Raw genomic sequence first — 17,777 nt, 5'->3', positions numbered from 1 at the left:
CATTTACGGAATTATAAAGTTACTCTGGACATTTGCTGGCATATCCAAGCCAGGCTAGGTTCATGAATCCTTCAAAGTTACAGTTTGCAAATTAAATAATTTGTTTATTATAGATGAAACTTAACACAATGTCCAAAGCACCTGACTGAAGGATTTTTCAAGTGGTTCAATTTAGCAAGTACTTCCTAAAAATCTAGAACGAGTGAGCAATGTTTAATAATATGGAGACAGAAAATATAAAACTACTCATGCAGTAATCTAGGGAACAAGTAGGATAACAAACTAGACACATAAACAACTCTAATAAGACAGGGCTGTGAGAGGCACACGTGAGCAGGGTCATGGGTGTTGAGGTAAGGGGCAGTGAATTCTGCTGAAAAGAAAAATTGAAAGGCAAGCCTGATGCTGAGCTTGCGTGAAGGGTGAGTGTCTAGTCCAAAGGTGGGCAGGGATGCAGAGGACATTTGAGACAGAAGGAAGAATGTAGGCAGAGTCACATACAACAGTTGTATGTGTAATATGACCGGCAGCATTGTTATTGGAAAAGAAGCTACCATCTGGAAAGAACGGCCCTCTTCATAAGCTGGAGTTGTGTTATGGCAGATGATATAAAACATGTTAGGTAGATACTTGAAGATGAGCACATAGACACTTCCAGTGCCTACAGGTTTCTTTTTTCCCCTTGTTCTAAAAACTGTACCTTTAAAAATCCAGACTTAAGGGTGTACTCATTCGAGTCATCCCTCCATGCCAGTCTAGTATGGAGCTGTACCTATTCTCTGTATTTCTATCTTTTAATAAACTTTTTTAAATCTTAAAAAAAAAAATCCAGACTTAAGCTAGGCCTGGAGGCGTACGCCTGTAATAATAGCATTTGGGAACCCGAGACAGGAGGATTTGCAGGTTCAAGGCCAGTCTCAGCAATCTTAGCAATTTAGCAAGACTATTTTAAAAAGAAAAAAAGTTGACTCAGGATGTAGCTTGGAAATAGGTATCCTTGGGTTCAATTTCTAGGACCACAAAAAAAAAAAAAATTCCTGATACATCGATTCATTCTTGTCCTTGTATTGATGTTGTTTTAAAATGAAGTTAAGTCATTTTAATCTGAAATGCAAAGGTTTTGGCTAGGTTGGTCTGATTTTTTTTTTCAAGAATAATGTAGGCAGATTTGTCATGGAGTGATGTTAGTGCCTTGGGAAGTACTCGTTCAAGACAATTCTCTCTCTTAATCAGAGGCCATCTTCTTCGGAGTCTCATGGACTCCTGGGAACCAGCACTCTGCAGCCTGGAGTCAGACTTTGAGAACTAGGTTCTGGGTGTTGATAACGTCCCAGGAGACCTTACCAAGGTCCTTATTAGAAAGATGCAGAGGCAGGAGCTGACATCTGGTTGTGATTAATCCTCTCAACACTCTGGACCAATGTGCACTGGCCTTGGGCCACAGTCAGCTCCCCCTGGGAAAGCTAGCCCACTCCCTTGTGTGTGAGGCCAGCTCTCGTCTTTAGCCTTCTTACTCTCCCCTATGTATTCATTAGAACTTTAGAGGTAGGAGACTTGCAAAAAATTGGCCAAGAGGTGGATTAAACTATGCAATGTCATCAGGTGTGACCGAACACCAAAGGGCTGAACTATAGGCCAGGATCCCTGGAAGATGATGATATGTTTCAGAGGGCAGGCACAATGTCCTCCAACATACGTGAGAGACCCTGATTACAACGACTTGTCAAATGTGGGGAAACCCTGGTGAAAATATTTGCATTTAGGAGATGAGGATCTGTAACTTTTATTAGATTCTCAAAGGAGTCTGAGAACCTATGAAGGTTAAGAATCACTAAGAAAGTGGTAAAAAATGTGAACTTCAGAGACCCAGACTCTGTTCATATCTCATCATAGAAATATGACCGGTAGAAATTCACCCAGCCTCTCCAAGCCTCAGTTTCTTCTTTTATGAAATGAGGGCAGTAGTCTCTAATGTGTAGGGCTGTTGTAAGGGTTGAATTGTCTTGTGCATCTAAAGTGTTTAGCACAATGACTACACAAAAGAACCTCATTGAATCTCATAATAAATATTTGTAGTGCCTTTCATCATTTCTAGAACTCTGACTTTGAAAGCAACATAGCATAATAGGTACATACCTATTATGTACATATTATTACATATTACATATACCTATTATGTACATATATACATAATATACCTATTATGTACATATACCTTATATGTACATATTATTTACATACCTATTAATAGGTACATACCTTCTTGTCTTTAGAGACAAGAAGAGTTGACCACAGGACCCTTTCTCAAGTAACTTTATTTAGCCTCAACTTTTATGTCTCTTAAATAACAGAGGCTGGTATTTATATCACATGATTGTTAGAAGAAATGAATAGAAGAATGCATGTATAATATTTGCACAAGAAGTGACCTATATTAGGTGTTACAGAAAAAGGAGATGTAATACTCAAACATTGGTCTCCAAGTGCCTGTTCCTTCTTACTGTGATAGATCCAGATAGGGATGATGAGATTTGAAGCCATCTCAGCACAGGGAGAAGACCTCAAATTTGCACCAGTTTTGGTTTTTCCTACTGTGTCCCGAGAAAGTGACGTTTTATTTTTATTTTTTAATTTTTAATTTTTTTTTACGGTACCAGGGATGGAACCCAGGAGCATTCTTTCTCTGAGCGACATCCCAGCCCTATTTTTTAATTCTTTATTTTGAAACAGGGTCTCACTGAATTGCAACAGGACTCACTAAGTAGCTGTGGCTGGCCTCAAACAACAATCCTCCTATCTCAGCATCCCAAATTCTGGAATTACAAGCATGCACCACCACGCCTAGCTTATTTTTTTTTTTTTATTGGTGTATTGTAGTTATCCATCTTAATGGAGTACAAGATGGTAATGGCACACATGCACATATCACTTTACTCTTTTCTTTTTCAACATTTTTTTTTCTCTTTGGGAATTTTCTTTACTGCTTTATAAATTGAGATTGGATAGATCTGGTTATGAGGGGTGCCAAAGGTAAAGAGCACAGTTCTGGTATTTTTCCTTAAAATAGAATGCAATTGTTTTTGTTTTGTTTTGTTTTCCCCCTTTAATGAGGGCAAGCAAGGCCCAGTCTGCAATAAAATAAGTGTTCTAGAAGTACTAAGTCACATCACTCAATAGTTGAATTCACTTATATAAAGTCAATTATGAGTTCATATTTACATGTCTAAATATTTACTTGAATATAATAGTAACAGAAAAAAATTAAAAGCTAACTTTTGGGGAGAAAAATTACTCCAAAACAAAACAAAACAAAAAAAAAAACAAAAGTTTTGAGGGATATTTGATTAGAGTCATGAGCTGCTCATTGAATCAGCTTCATTTTAGATTCAGACTAGACCCCGACACACATGTAGGCGTGCACAGCCATTGGGAGGAGAGGCTCCTCTGCCTCCAGCTCATGTCGGTCCTTGTTCTGCCATCTCCTGCAGTTCTCTGTCTCCCTGCCTTCTATGTGTGTGTCTGGATTTCAGGCAGTCTTCTCTTCCTGGAGACTTCCATAGCACATTGTCCTCTCTAGTTTTGGAAGTCTTGTCCTCATGAAGCGTTTCTCCCTCAAAGGCCTCGTCATCGACATCTCGATGGGAGACGGAATGGTTTGGTGACTAGAGGACATTGTAGAATTCAGGGCTGGAACCGTTTTGTTCCAACTCTGACCTTAACTAGCTGAGCAGGTCCTACTGTACAGGGAAGTGCATTCTCCTAGTAGGTGTAAGATAAATGGTTTCTCCACCTCTTTGGGTGCTATATTATTCATCTGTAAACAGAAGAGGTTAGACAAGATGACCTCTCAGGACCCTTCCAGCTCTAAAGTCTGTGATTATATTCTAAACGTTAGAACAACATGGTACTTACTGGCATCACCATTAATGAAATTACCCATCATTTATCTTATAAAGAAAAAGCACACACCAATAGCAACAGGACAGCCAAGCCTGGAAATGAGAATGTGTGGATTTTTATTGTGCCTACAACCCTCTAGTGATACTTGTGATGAATGTGAATGCCTTTGGGGAAAAAAAATAAATTCTTTCCAGCTGCCCTAGGGTGACCTGAGCTGTCTTTTCATTTTGGGCTTGGTTGCATTAAACATCTACTTGAACGTAGTTCTGAATGCCTGAGACGTAGGATGTAGCTGAAAATAATGGTTTGTGCTTAATAGCTGATAAGAAATTTTATCAAAAAAATAAGTTGTTACATCTTCTCTCTTGCCTACCGCTTCACTCTGACCTTGACTCATCCTTTAGAGAGAAGGCTCACAAGAGGTTGCCAGGTAGGATCTCACTCAGATTTTATTCCCTACATCCCTCTCAATCTTTATCTTTCTTCTTCTTGTCCTAGCAGATGAGGTGTCCTGCAAAGACTAAGCCCTAGAAAGCCGACCACATGCTCTCATTTCCTGTTAACAGCTATAGGATTTTGATCCAGCGCTTCTGCTTCTCCTCCTCTTGACAAACCACACATCGGCTTCCAGCCATCCTGAAAGACTAGATTGAGCTCAGTAATCCTCCTTCCATCCTGTGACAAATAGAACAGACTAAATACTCTAGTTATACCTCACTCTGCTTGACTAAACCATTAGTATTGTTTTTTTTTTTTTTTTTACTCCATTTTATGGGGCTGAAATCTTATTCCTCCCTCAAAATTGGATAACAGAAAAGAGATTTTCTTCTTGTTTAGCCTTTCCTGTAAATCTCATTTCTAGACCTGCTCCAAGTTAGGGTAAAGGTTAAGTGAAGTGGGAACAATGGAGGGCGGGAGGGAGGGGCATCAATTCTGTCCAGGCGGTCCCGCAGACTGCTTGCATCTTCTGTTTTGCGCCTTTTGCTGCTGGCCTCCTTGCTTCGCCATTTCAGTTTTGTCCTCGAGTAGCCCCCACAATTCTAGGCAGCTGACACCCATCCAGCAGTGGCATGTGCGGCACATCTCCATGAGGGCTTCAGCTCTGGAACAGAGGCTCTCAGCCCTCTCTCCCTTCCCCCTCTGTCAGCAGAGGGACTTCCTCAGGCCATCTGCCACTGCATTAGTCCAAGTTTATCAGTCTGTCCACAGGATTGCTCTCCCAAGGCTGCATGGTTGGTTTCTATTGTTTACTCTTTGTCTGATTTTTTCATTTCTCAGGGAAGTTTTATTCTTTTGCATTTCATTCTAACCACAAAACCTTGTATTTTTCTTTTCTGGTTTACTGTTACACAACCATAGCCTAGTGAAAGTAACAAAGGAAGTTGTAGTAGAAAGTCTAAAGAAACAGCTGGGGGGTGTGATGGTTCTGGCCTGGAATTTCAGTCCTTGTCAGGCTGAGACAGGAGGACTGCAGGTTTGAGGCCAGCTTTGGCAACATAACAAGACTGTGTTTAAATATAGACTCTGTGTGTGTGTGTGTGTGTGTGTGTGTGTGTGTGTGTGTGTGTGTGTGTGTGTGTTAAAGAGGCTGAGGAGATAGAATGCCCCTGGGATCAACTCACCATCACCAACAACAAAAACAACAACAACAACTAGAAAAGAAACCTAAAATGAATCAACTGTGTCTAACTTGCTTTTGTGACCTGGGGCAAGTCATAGTACTTCGCTGCTTCAGTTTCAGTTTCTGAAAATGTTTCAAAAACATAAATCTCCTTAACGTTGTGAATTCTGTGAGAATTACTCAGTTTATGAAAATATTCTCTGAAGCTGTAAATTGCTGTACACACCTACTATTATTTCTGTTAAGTTCATTAGCAACAGCACCGACATGATAACATTCTTGAAGACCTTTCTACCTGAGTGTAAAATGGTAGAGTATGTGTCCAAGCTGACTGCCAACATTTTAAACATCTTTCCTCCCAGGCTGCTCAGTGTGGAAATGCACTGTGGTCTCCAACATTTTCTCCTAGGCAGACCTGGCATTCCAGTTTATTAACTACTGCTGTCCTCCCAGCTTATAAGGGGCTTCTAGCTGAAGACGTTTAGTACCAAAGTGATGGAGACCAGAGTCTCGGCTGCCTAGCCACATGTCTCGGTTCTTTGTGCTGTGTGGTAAACAATATTTCTTCCAGATCATGTTGGTGAAAGCACTTATCAGCCAGTGTCCCTGGAGAAAACCTGAGGATTCCCTTTGTCACTCTTTTTTGCAAGAAGATATCGAATTGGTTCTTCACTACACACCACTGTATTCTTTTTCAGACTAGCAGACTAACAACTTTGTGTTGGTGTTAGAGAAAATTACATAAGGCTTTTTCCCCCCTTTGGTATCATTCAATAGAGTTAGCAACATTATCTAGGAAACAAGCTGCTAGTGTCTAGCATGCAACATTTAAGCACCGGCTCTCTGTGCCTGGAAATGCAGATCCTCCCCTCAAGAGATCTGACTACCTCCTTTTGTTTCTAAACCCACTTCCCTTGAGTCAGCAACATGGTCCCTGCCAGAGCACATGGCAGAATCAGGCTAGATTAGCCTGCGTGCCAAAGACTTAAGAAGAGGCATTAGATTAATGTCTAAATTATTACAGCTCAGGAATCTAAGGTTTCTAAAACATTCTTTCACACAATTCATTATTGTTAGTATTTGCAACTATTTGATAAGCTCCAGAACCTTGTTCTGTCATGGAAAATAAATCATTCCTAATGGTTGAGAGTTTTTTTCCACCCTCATTTTTATACTTGAACTTTTCCTTGAAACAGCTACATGTCACCACCATGATTTTCTCTGTTTAATACTGTTGTGGGGTTTTGTTTTCCTTCCTCTACTTTAGGATGGTCGTCTGCGAATTAATGACCAGCTGATTGCAGTTAATGGAGAATCTCTTCTGGGAAAGTCCAACCACGATGCTATGGAAACACTTAGACGATCCATGTCCATGGAAGGAAACATCCGCGGCATGATTCAGCTGGTGATTCTGAGGAGGCCAGAGAGACCCATGGAGGTGATGCCAGTCTTGACTTTCCTCAGCAGATTACCCAAATAGTCACCAGATCATGCAAACTTCCATTGTGTGGTTTGCTCAGTGTGGTAGCTCAATCCATAATGATCCTGCAACTGGAAAAATACAGCCCAGAAGGACTCTGATGAATATATATTTTTATTTATGAATATATGTATAATATATATTTATACATATGGAAAGTATATATCTAAATATATAAATAAAACATAAAAATATATACTCTATATATTTATAAAATATATAAAACAAAACATATAACCATAAATAATATAATTATTTACATATATATTTAGTTATAACTAAAGAGTATAATAATATATATATAAAGTAAATCATTTATCAAATATAACAGGTCTATATCTTCTAGGGCTTTTCTTCCAAAAATTCCTAGAGTTCTGGACATGTTCATAAACATCTTTATATACTATGTGATTGATGTAAAAGCAAGATTCATTCTTTAGAAAGTTCCTGATCAGATGTGTACATTGTTTAACATAAAAATCATTATAATACAGTCAGCTCTCTTTAATCTCCTCCATAATCCCCACCTGTATGACATAGACATGGAACACAACTAATTTGATCTGTTATGTAAACTACTTGTTTTATAACATTACATAAACTAAAGTCTTATATTTTAAAAATTTTTAACATAATTTCTTTATGGCTTTTTAAAATGTCAGATATATTTTCACTTATACATGGAATATAAGCATAAATTATGTAAAACACACATGAACTATCCCTAAATGCTTAACTTACAAATATGAAATATTCCTAAAACATTTTTTTTCTTACATGTGGAGAAAAATCATTAAATGTTTCTAATAGAGCCAGGCGTGGTGGCGCACGCTTGTAATCCCAGCATTTGGGAGGCTGACACCGGAAGATCGCGGTTTGTGGACAGCTTCAGTTACTTAGTTTAGCTCTTTACAACTCTGTGAGACCCTGTTTCAAAATAAAGAATAAAAAATAGGGCTGGGAGTGTAGATCAGAGGTAGAATGCCCCTGGGTTCCATTCCTAGTACCGCAAAAAAAAAAAAAAAAAAAAAAAAAAATTCTAATAATTTTAGGGAAAAAATGAGAAAAAGAAAATGTTAATAGTAGTGAAAGTTAAAAAAAAAACCTGCAAATCACACTTTATCATATCATATTCTCTAGGGCCAAAATACATTTATGTAATACAATAATATGCAAAGTGAGAATAGAGCACTATTAAAACACTAATGTAGAATACTAGTTTAATAATTACTTTTAAAATGAAAATATTATTGAATTAAGCTTTAGTGGGTGGTCATCAGGCTCCTTGGAGTTAAAACCTGAGGCTCTGAAGTTTCAGATTGCTTGAGCTAAAACCTGGGCTTGCTGTTCCCTGGGTATGTAACTACAAAATATTTGACTGCTCAGTATTTGTAGATGATAGATGCTGTCATCTGTTTTATCCACTAATGGACCTTCATTTCTCAGCATATAACAGATATATAAAAATATTGTTGAATTAATAAAAAATTGCATCTGACACCTACTTCATCTGAGAAAGTAGATCTTGTGTAATAAGATTATAAACTTTATCTTCCTTTCTGATATTGTCAGCTCATGGTAAGGAGTACCTTTTACATTCTTCTGTGCATAACCTTGTAGATGTTAAATAAATGAATGTAAATTGGCCAATTACTGGTGACTATATATAATGAAGGGGCTCATTTTCAACGTTTACGTCTGCCTAAGTGGCAGGGTCTTCTATGAATGTCTAATGGGCTTTACTTATGTACAGAGTTAAAATGCCCTGATCTATAGTTTCCTACCCTGAGAAAGGCGGCTCCAGCATGTTTCCTTGGGTTCTTCTTTAGGATGCTGGGACTTCATGGAATCCAGTTGTTGGCGAGGGGTGGCCAAGTCTGTGTGCCCAAGTCTGTGTGCCTGCAGATTAGAGCCCCCTAAGGAACTCCTTAAACAAAGATACCTCACTAATAGAAAAGTCTGGAAGATATACTGTGCTCATCCAGGTAGAAAAATTAAAAGAAAGAAAGAAAGAAAGAAAGAAAGAAAGAAGGAAGGAGAGAGAAGGGAGGGAGGGAAAGGAAGGGAAGGAAAGGGAAGGGAAGGGAAGGGAAGGAAGAAAGGAAAGAAGGAAGGAAGATGTTTTTGTTTTTGTTTTTTGTTTTTTTGTTTTTGTTTGTTTGGTTGGTTGGTTGGGTTTTTTTTTTTTTTTTTTTTTTTTTTTTTTTGGTGGTACTGGGGTTCCTGGAAGCCCTTCTATCTCCGGGCTACACTCCCAGACCTATTTTTACATTTTTATTTGGAAACAGGGTCTCTTAAGCCAGTGTGCGCGGCTGGCTTCGAACCTGCGCGAGCCTCCTGTTTCTGCCTCCCAAGTATGGGGATTACAAGCGTGCGCCACCACGCCCAGCGGAAGATGGTTTTAAAAGGCTTAGATATGCCTCACCTCTCCGGTTCCCTGACTTCACATTTTTCTGTAACATGTATGAAGTGCTACTGTTTAGTTGTGATGTATTTGGGCTGCTGGAGTTGGGGCACTGTACCCTCTGCATTCTCCTTTACTATACATATCTGCACCTCAGTGCCCACAGTCTGGAGTGGATTGACATTATTCTATGAGAAGACAGAACTTTCAGTTTGGTGCCCATCCTTAGAAGTGTCTTGTTAATATAGTTCACCAGGGAATTGATCAGGATAAGAACTGGGGCAAAAAGCAATTTTTATGAGGCCATTTTAAACAGGATCCATTTTCTTTCCCTAATATTTACATGCTTTCCATGGGGAATGAGCAGGCACTTAACTCTTAGCTATTGAGAATCTCTATGGTACCCATGAAGATTAAAGAGCATTATTTCTTGTAAAGACAGCAGTCTCATATACAGCTTATCTTTATTAAATTTGAAGAAAAAATCTCAGCTATTTGATCCCCTGAATCTGTGTTTTACTGTGTTAAAGCAAATATTGTGCACTTATGTTTTCAGTGTATTCTCTGGTGCAACAGCAGCTGCCCTCCAGTACAATACAAAAGCACACATGACCTAGAAAAGGTCTCAGCATTCCTCATACACTCAGCCACACAATTAGGTAGATTTGGCAAGAATGCCAAATGACTCCTTGAATATTATATTGATATTTTTTAAAAATTGAAGAAGCTACTTAAGAAAAGTCAAAATATAAAGTTGTGTGTATGGGGGAAGAATATTCCTACCTTATCCAGTTGTACAAGATATGTAAACATTTTTGATGAGACCCTCACAAAGAATACATAATGAGGCCTTGATTGAATCAAAATCATTTTAAATAGAAGCATGTTTTTCAAAGGATAAGCTGAAGAAGGTTCAATTGTAATTCTATTTGAGTCTAGAGACTTGGTATTAAAAAATGGGTTATGACCTGGTTTTGTTTTTCCCTTCCCCAAAACATTTTCCTCCCTGCTGCCAGAGCATCTTGGTAGAAACAGAATATGTTTAAAAATCCATTATATTTTTTATTGGCTAGGACACTAATGGAGGGCCCCACAGCCGCTCTGTTTTACAGGCTGAATACTTTAATTAGGCTGGTTAGCGATCAGTTGTTGGGATATTGATTGTGTCATTTATCAAAGGGCTGGGAAAGCAGGAAAAAATCTTTTTTTTTTTTTTTGGTTCTTGTTATTGTTAAATGAAAACAGTAGGCACTGCAAGGCAAGATGTGAATTTGCTGGCTGCTAGGACTTCAGCTTTCCTGCAGGAGTGGCTTGCCTCCTACCCCTGGTTTGGTTTGACCAACAGTGCAGAGGCACAGTGAACCACAGTGGATAGAAGCCTACAAGGGTTTAGCCTTGAAGTGTTAGAAATCTTGGCAAAAAGCTATAGGACCTTCAGCACCTGAAAATGTCTAATTGGGAACAATGCAAAGATTTAATGTTTTAAATATTTTATTTAGCTAGACACTGAAATTTATTTTAACTCAAGAGGAAAATATAAATCAAATGCACTGTTTTAGCCAAATGCTTTCCCAGAAGGAGAGAGCTGCGGAGATCAAATCTGTGTTCTCATTTATGACGTGTTCCTCTCACAAATGGTCAAGGGAACAGCTATGAAATGACTTCCGAATTGTTTACTTCCTTGACATCTGTTAGAGACACAAATAGTACGAGCAGAAGCAAGATCCAGTTCTCGGCGTCTTGGGCCTCTTGAAAAAATACCTGGAGTTTTCTGTGCTCGGCTGCCTCCTATTACTTCTCCAGCACCTGTGGAAGATGGCTTCGGGGGTGTTATTCTTGATACAGCAGCTTTAAGAAAACTGTGAATTTGTTTACAGACTGTCAGAATCCAGATAGGAAGGGGAAATATGGAAGAAAAGAAAGAAACCTCAGGAGAACCACTCTCCGACTTTGCTGCTGCATTTTGCTTTAGCTCTGGGCCAAAGACCTAGTGTCTGCAGGGAGAAACACTCCTGGCATTTCAGTGGCAGAGCCTGCGTGGGTTCTGACTTGTCCTAGAGCAAATGCACTTAGCCGAGGAGAGGGAGAGGGAGAAAGAGAGGGAACCAGCTGGTTGGCAGAGAAACACCCTTGGCATGAACTGTATTCTTGTATTGACACTGCCACAAGCTGTACTCCCAGATGGAGCAAGATTTGAAAGAAGCCAGTTGTAAGTGGAGGAAAAGAATAATAAAGTTAATCCTCTTTTGTGTTGGCTATCAGCACTCCTAATCCCTAACACCACATTGTCAGTATTTTGTATTTCATACTCAGATATTTTAATGATAGTGCCATTTTGATTTTCCACAGTAGAAGACTTAGATGCTAGAGATTCTTGAAAGACTATTCATACACCGACCATTCTTATGCTCTGCTTCAATTGACCAAGTTGGAACATATTAAAAAAAGAAAATGTAATTTTTAAAAAACTTTTATCCTGTAGGAGCCTTCAGAGTGTGGAGCATTTTCCAGGCCATGCTTTGAGAACTGTCAAAACACTCTACCCACCTCCAGGCGAAATGATAGTAGTATATCGCATCCCTTTGCCACTCACGGTCCACAAGATAAACAGAAAGGTAAGAGTCATCTGTTTTCACCCACTGAAAATGGAGTGAGAAAACACAAAAGCACTTTTGTAATTTAAAAGAAAAGGAACCAAGAGGAGTTAATTAGACTAAGTGCAGCCTTTGTTACTCAGAGTCATGAGTGCTGAGAGGAGGGTGGAAGAGCTGACTCAGAACTTGTGAATCAGATTCCTGGCAAGGCCTCCAGTTTAAACGACAGTTTCTGTGCTGCTGCCCCAAACATGGAGGGTTATGTATAAAACAAACCATGACTGCAGAATAAAAGATGGCAAGCCGTTGTGGGGAGGGTTTAGACTGCTGTTGTTTCTGAGATCTTTTAATATTGGAAGTTGCCCAATAACTTCAAAAAAGTATAGATTCAAATTAATCCATATGATGATCATAACATGGCTCAGAGGTATATGTTTGATTCTAAGCCGAGTACGGTGAATAGCTAAGAAACATAAACTGAGCTCATAACATGTCACTGGAAATGTTCTTGTGATTGTCTTGCTACATATTTTCCCATTATCATTTCTTGTAATGCCCCAGATGTAAAAATCCTGGATTTTGATAAGCCAGGCATGGTGGCGCACGCTTGTAATCCCTGCGCTTGGGAGGCAGAGACAGGAGGATTGCGCAGGTTTGAAGCCAGCCACGCGCGCTGGCTTAGGAGACCCTGTTTCCAAATAAATTTTAAAAAAATGTAAAAATAGGTCTGGGAGTGTAGCCCAGACGTAGAAGGGCCTCCAGGAACCCCAGTACCACACACACACACAAAAAAATCCTGGATTTTCTTTATTGTTTTCCAAAACTTATACTTCAGGTTACCAAGAAAATTGTTTTATCTCCCTGTATCTCTTTCTTTAATAACTTTCATTCTTTATATTGCAAAAACAATGCATATTTATTGTACATTTCTTTTTTGTGGTACTAAGGATTGAACCTCGGGCATTCTACCTCTGAGCCACACCCCCTGCCCTATTTTTTATTCTTTATTTTAGAACAAGGTCTCACCAAGTTGCGGAGAGCCTCAGTAAGTAGCTGAGGCTGGCTGCGAACTGCAGTCCTCCTGTCTCAGCCTCCCAGGATTAAAAGCGAGTGTCACCGTGCCTGGCTTCATTGAAGAAAATTTAAAGAAATGCAATAAAAAGAAAATGTAATATTACTCATACTTTTGTCTATCAAAGATCCAAATCAATAATATTTTATGTATATTTTTCGAGTCTTCTTGCAAATATGTATACATAAAATGAAATTAAAAGGAAATGTATTGCATGCAGTGTTTAAGAAATTGCTTTTTAATTTATAATCCATTGTGAGCATCTTACTATGCCATTAGTTATACTTCTATAGCATCATCACATTTACTAGTTGCACAGTATTCTATTACTAGAAGGTACTGAATATTATATTAAGATACTGTACACTATAAACTAATCAACATTTTATATTTTGGACACCTAGGATGTTGCTGAAATTTAACTATGTGGGAACAGGATCCAAACACAGAGACTGTTCCATCATCATAAACTTGTACATCTGAGGTTGTTCTAAAACTAAATTGTTTTATCTGAATAGCATTGTTTTTGGTAGTGCCTAGGATTGAACCCAGGAGCATTCTGCCTCTGAGTACACCCCCAGCCCTATTTTTAACTCTTTATTTTGAAACAAGGTCTCACTAAGTTGCAGAGGGCCTCACTAAGTAGTTGAGGCTGGCATTGAACCTGTGATCCTTCTGTCTCAGCTCCCAAGTACTGGGATTAAAGGCATGTGCCACCATGCCCAGTTTTGAATGAGATTTGTGTGTGTGTGTGTGTGTGTGGTACTGGGGTTCCCGGAAGCCCTTCTACCTCCGGGCTACACTCCCAGACCTATTTTTATATTTTTATTTGGAAACAAGGGTTTCTTAAGCCAGCATGGCTGGCTTCGAACCTGCGCGATCCTCCTGTCTCCACCTCCCAAGTGCGGGGATTACAAGTGTGTGCCACTGCGCCCAGCGAATGACATATTTTTTAACATTCCTCCATTTTAGGGAGAGTGGTAGCAACAACTGTTACCATTTATTAAGTGTTTACTCTCTGTTAGATACTGTTAAGCAATTTACATGCATACTCAAAATGGGTAATATTATTATCCATGTCTTACAGATGAAGAAATAGAAGGCCAGATAAAGTAAACAATTCACCCAAGACTGCATATTTGATACAGGCATTGCTGGATCCAATTCCTGCCTCTCTGTCTTATCTTTATATCTTAAACCGTTGCATAAGCTCTGACTTGCAGTGGTCCTTTGAAACTATTGAAGTCCTGTCACCTGAAACTAAGAGTGCCCATTAGAATCTGACTTTTTGAATTCAGATAAAGAAATAGTCAATGATGTGTTTGTTACCTTAAGTGAATTTTAGTTCTTTTCCACAGAGCAAGATCTCCTTCTGAGATCTTAGGTCTCAGTAGCAACCAAGTCAGGAAAGAACAGCAGACTTTCTAGTCCTCAGAGCAGCCCTCTTTTTACCCTGTCCATGTAAGAATAAGGAACACTGACACTGGTATTAAATGTCTCACCTTTACATAATTTGATTGGCATGTGACTCTCAAGCAATATGTGGTCCAGTAATTAAATTTAGAGTTTTGTTACTAATTTCACCAGTGACATCCAAAGAAACCCTGGATACATTACCTCCTTCGTGGTTAATTTTCAAAACCTATAAAATACCAATGCTGAGGTGATATACATGCAACACATTTTCAGAGGACATTGATGTACTCAAGTAAATAGGATAATATTTCTAGAAAGATACCAGGGACAAAGTAATGAAGCCATAAAAGTAGTTAACATGCAAAGGATGCACCCAGAAAAAAACAAAAGAAAACGATAATATATGCTCAAAGCACATGCTAAAACAAAATATAGTAAGTACTTTGGAGCTTCAATAGAATGTTCAGACTTTGTATCTCTACTGAAGGAAGACTATGCTATGGGTACAAATGGCCATAGATATCTACTGGGAGATGTTGTCTATTCTCTTCCTCTTGAAATGTAGATCCAGATAAAGCAACTTTCATACCAATGAGAAGACCATGCACATCAGCTTCCTGCGAGGTGCCTCCCTCACTTCCTTTCCCACCTTGATTTTCCAAGTTAACATTAAAAAAAAAAAAAATCCTACACTTTCAAGAAGTGAGCCTACCATTGTTTATTTTTATTTTTATTTATTTTTTGTGGGTCCGGTGATGGAAGCCAGGGGCATTCAACCTCTGAGCTACACCCCCTGCCCTATTATTTATTCTTTATTTTGAAACAGGGGTCTCACTAAGTTGTGGAGGGCCTCATTCAGTAGTTGAAGCTGTCTGCGAACCGCATCCTTTGGTCTCAGCCTCCCCAATGCTGGGATTACAAGCGTGTGCCACCACGCCTGGCTACCATTGTTTTTAAAAAAAATTAGAGAAAAAGTCTTATAAATCTGTAATATAATACTAGTTTATAAGAATTAGTCTTATGAAAGCATAAAATAGCTGGGCGTGGTGGTTCACGCTTGTAATCCTCGCACTTGGGAGACTGAGACAGGAGGATCACGCAGGTTCAAAGCCAGCCTCAGCTGGCTTAAGAGACCCTGTTTCCAAATAAAATATAAAATAGGTCTGGGAGTGTAACCCAGAGGTACACTCCCCAGTGGGTTCCATCCCCAGTACAAAAAAAAAAAAGCAAAAAATTAATTTTATTTTAGAGGCCAGATGAAATTCTCTTACTTTTCAATAATCCTCTTGACTTAGAGACAAAAATTATAACAAACTGAATAAAATTGGTGCTGTAGAAGAATATCATGGTCATGGCCTCTTTGTAATATAGCATGTTGCAGTTTGAGAACTATCAGGAGTTCCTGAGTTTTCAGAACCCTGCAAGGTGGTAACAGGACACTGAGACCACTGAGACGGGTGAATCCTGAGTGTTGCCTCATCGCCACCAGTTTTTGAAGGTTTCCTTAAGCAAACGAAGATCAACATGACAAAATGTAATGTCTAGTGAGGCGAGGAACTGGTACAGCCAAAACATTCACTTTTTTTTCCTCTTTGGCCTTTTCTTTGTATATTTAAAAATCCAATGTTGATAGTCTATGTTTCATCTATTTTTGTAATAATAGTACAGACCACCCACAGTTCTCTGGGTATTTTATTTTACTTTTTATTCCTGTCAAGCTGTTACATAGAAAAGGCATTTTTAGAACTAACATTTTAGACAGTGTGACACCAGAACTTTCACGTGGGTGTTGGAGAATTGCTAACAGTGTCCAAAGTGTAACAGTGTGGTGCTCCGAGCTAGCAGTAAAGATGATGGACCTGGTGTGGCGGCGCACGCTTGTGATCCCAGTGCTTGGGAGGTTGACACAGGAGGATCATGGTTCGCGATCAACCTCAGCTACCTAGTGAGGCCTTCCGCAACTTAGCGAGACCCTGTTTCAAACTAAAGAATAAAAAAATGGGCTGGAGGTGTAGCTCAGAGGTAATTCAATTCAATCCCCAGTACCACACACACACACACACACACACACACAGAACACACACACGGGATGATGAAGTTGTGTCCCTAAGGTTTCTGTAAAATCCTATTGGGTGTTAGAATGTTAATGTGTTAATGGGGTGAAAGCGTGTGCATGTATGTCATTTTCAACACGATTTATAGTATTATGTGAGACTATAGCGCACCAATAAAAGCATACAAAATGTTAATGAAGTGGACCAACACCTTAACACTGTTTTCTCGGGAGTCTAGCTGGGGATCTCACCAGTTGCTGCCTAAGCACAGAGGTAATTGTCACTGCTTTGTTGACACCTCTCTACATTGTTGTTTTCCCTCCCGTGTGCTTCTCTTGCTCCCTCTCTGCATTCATGCATGCATGCATGCATTTATTGTGGAGCTAGGGACTGAACCCAGGGGTATTCTACTTCTGAGCTACACCCCCGGCCCTAGATTATTTTTTATTGTAAAATAGGGTCTCAGTAAGTACCTGAGGACCTTGCTAAGTTGCTGAGGCTTTCCTTGAGCCTGCAATCTTTCTGCCTCAGCCTCATACATACTGGGATTCTAAGCATGCGCCACCATGTCCATCTTAGCCCCCCCATACACACACACTCATGCACTTTTAGTTCAATTGCCTAAATCTGCCCAACATCATCAATTAATTAGACCTTTCCTCCCCACTTCAAAGCACTGTTTTGGTTCTGTGCCCTATCCCACTAAAATCCATATTCCCTGGAGTCTTTTGAGAATACACAGAATAATTTTTCCTAATGTGTAGCCTCCAGAGAAACAGTCTGTGTCTGCCCCCTCTATAACATGGAAGGCACTGTCTCCGCAGTGGGGATCAGAAATTGAGTTATATTTCCAATTTGACTGATGTTTATTGGATACCTCCATTCTGCTGTATTCGCTATCAAGAATGCAAAGATGAATGCAGTGTTTTATTGCCCTCAGGAAGAGACTAATGCAGGGGGCATCAAACTCTGTCCATAAAGGGCCAGCAGGTCAGTATTTTAGGCTTTGTGGGCCATCGGGTCTATTATAGATCTCAGCTCTGCCATTGTGGTACAGAAGCAGCCATTTAAAAAAAAAGATCCTTACTGTATTCAGTACAACTTTATTTACAAGCCTAGGTGGTAGGCTAGACTTGGAGCAGGGCCGTAGCTTGCCAATCCTTTGTCTCTGGTCACAATTTCTTTTGCCCATCTTCTCTGATCTGCTTGGCAGCATGGACCCCACAAAGCAACAAG

The 17,777-nt window shown here is 39.4% G+C and overlaps 1 protein-coding gene across 4 annotated transcripts in view; it reads left to right on the top strand.

Annotated features, from left to right (window-relative positions):
• Positions 1 to 17,777, top strand: part of PARD3B (par-3 family cell polarity regulator beta) — a gene marked incomplete at both ends in the record, with an annotated part of 1,045,674 nt that overhangs the window by 617,050 nt on the left and 410,847 nt on the right. For all 4 annotated transcript variants that reach the window (XM_080690300.1, XM_080690301.1, XM_080690302.1 and 1 more), the window contains 2 exons: positions 6,789 to 6,959; positions 11,888 to 12,020. In XM_080690300.1, the coding sequence (XP_080546426.1) occupies positions 6,789 to 6,959; positions 11,888 to 12,020 (304 nt within the window). The remainder of the gene's footprint in view (positions 1 to 6,788; positions 6,960 to 11,887; positions 12,021 to 17,777) is intronic.

The sequence above is a fragment of the Muscardinus avellanarius genome, assembly GCF_963383645.1.
Source record: "Muscardinus avellanarius genome assembly, chromosome: 2".
NCBI classification, from domain to species: domain Eukaryota; kingdom Metazoa; phylum Chordata; class Mammalia; order Rodentia; family Gliridae; genus Muscardinus; species Muscardinus avellanarius.
Note: the sequence above shows the minus strand (reverse complement) of the source record. Positions and strands in the feature narration are given on the sequence as shown.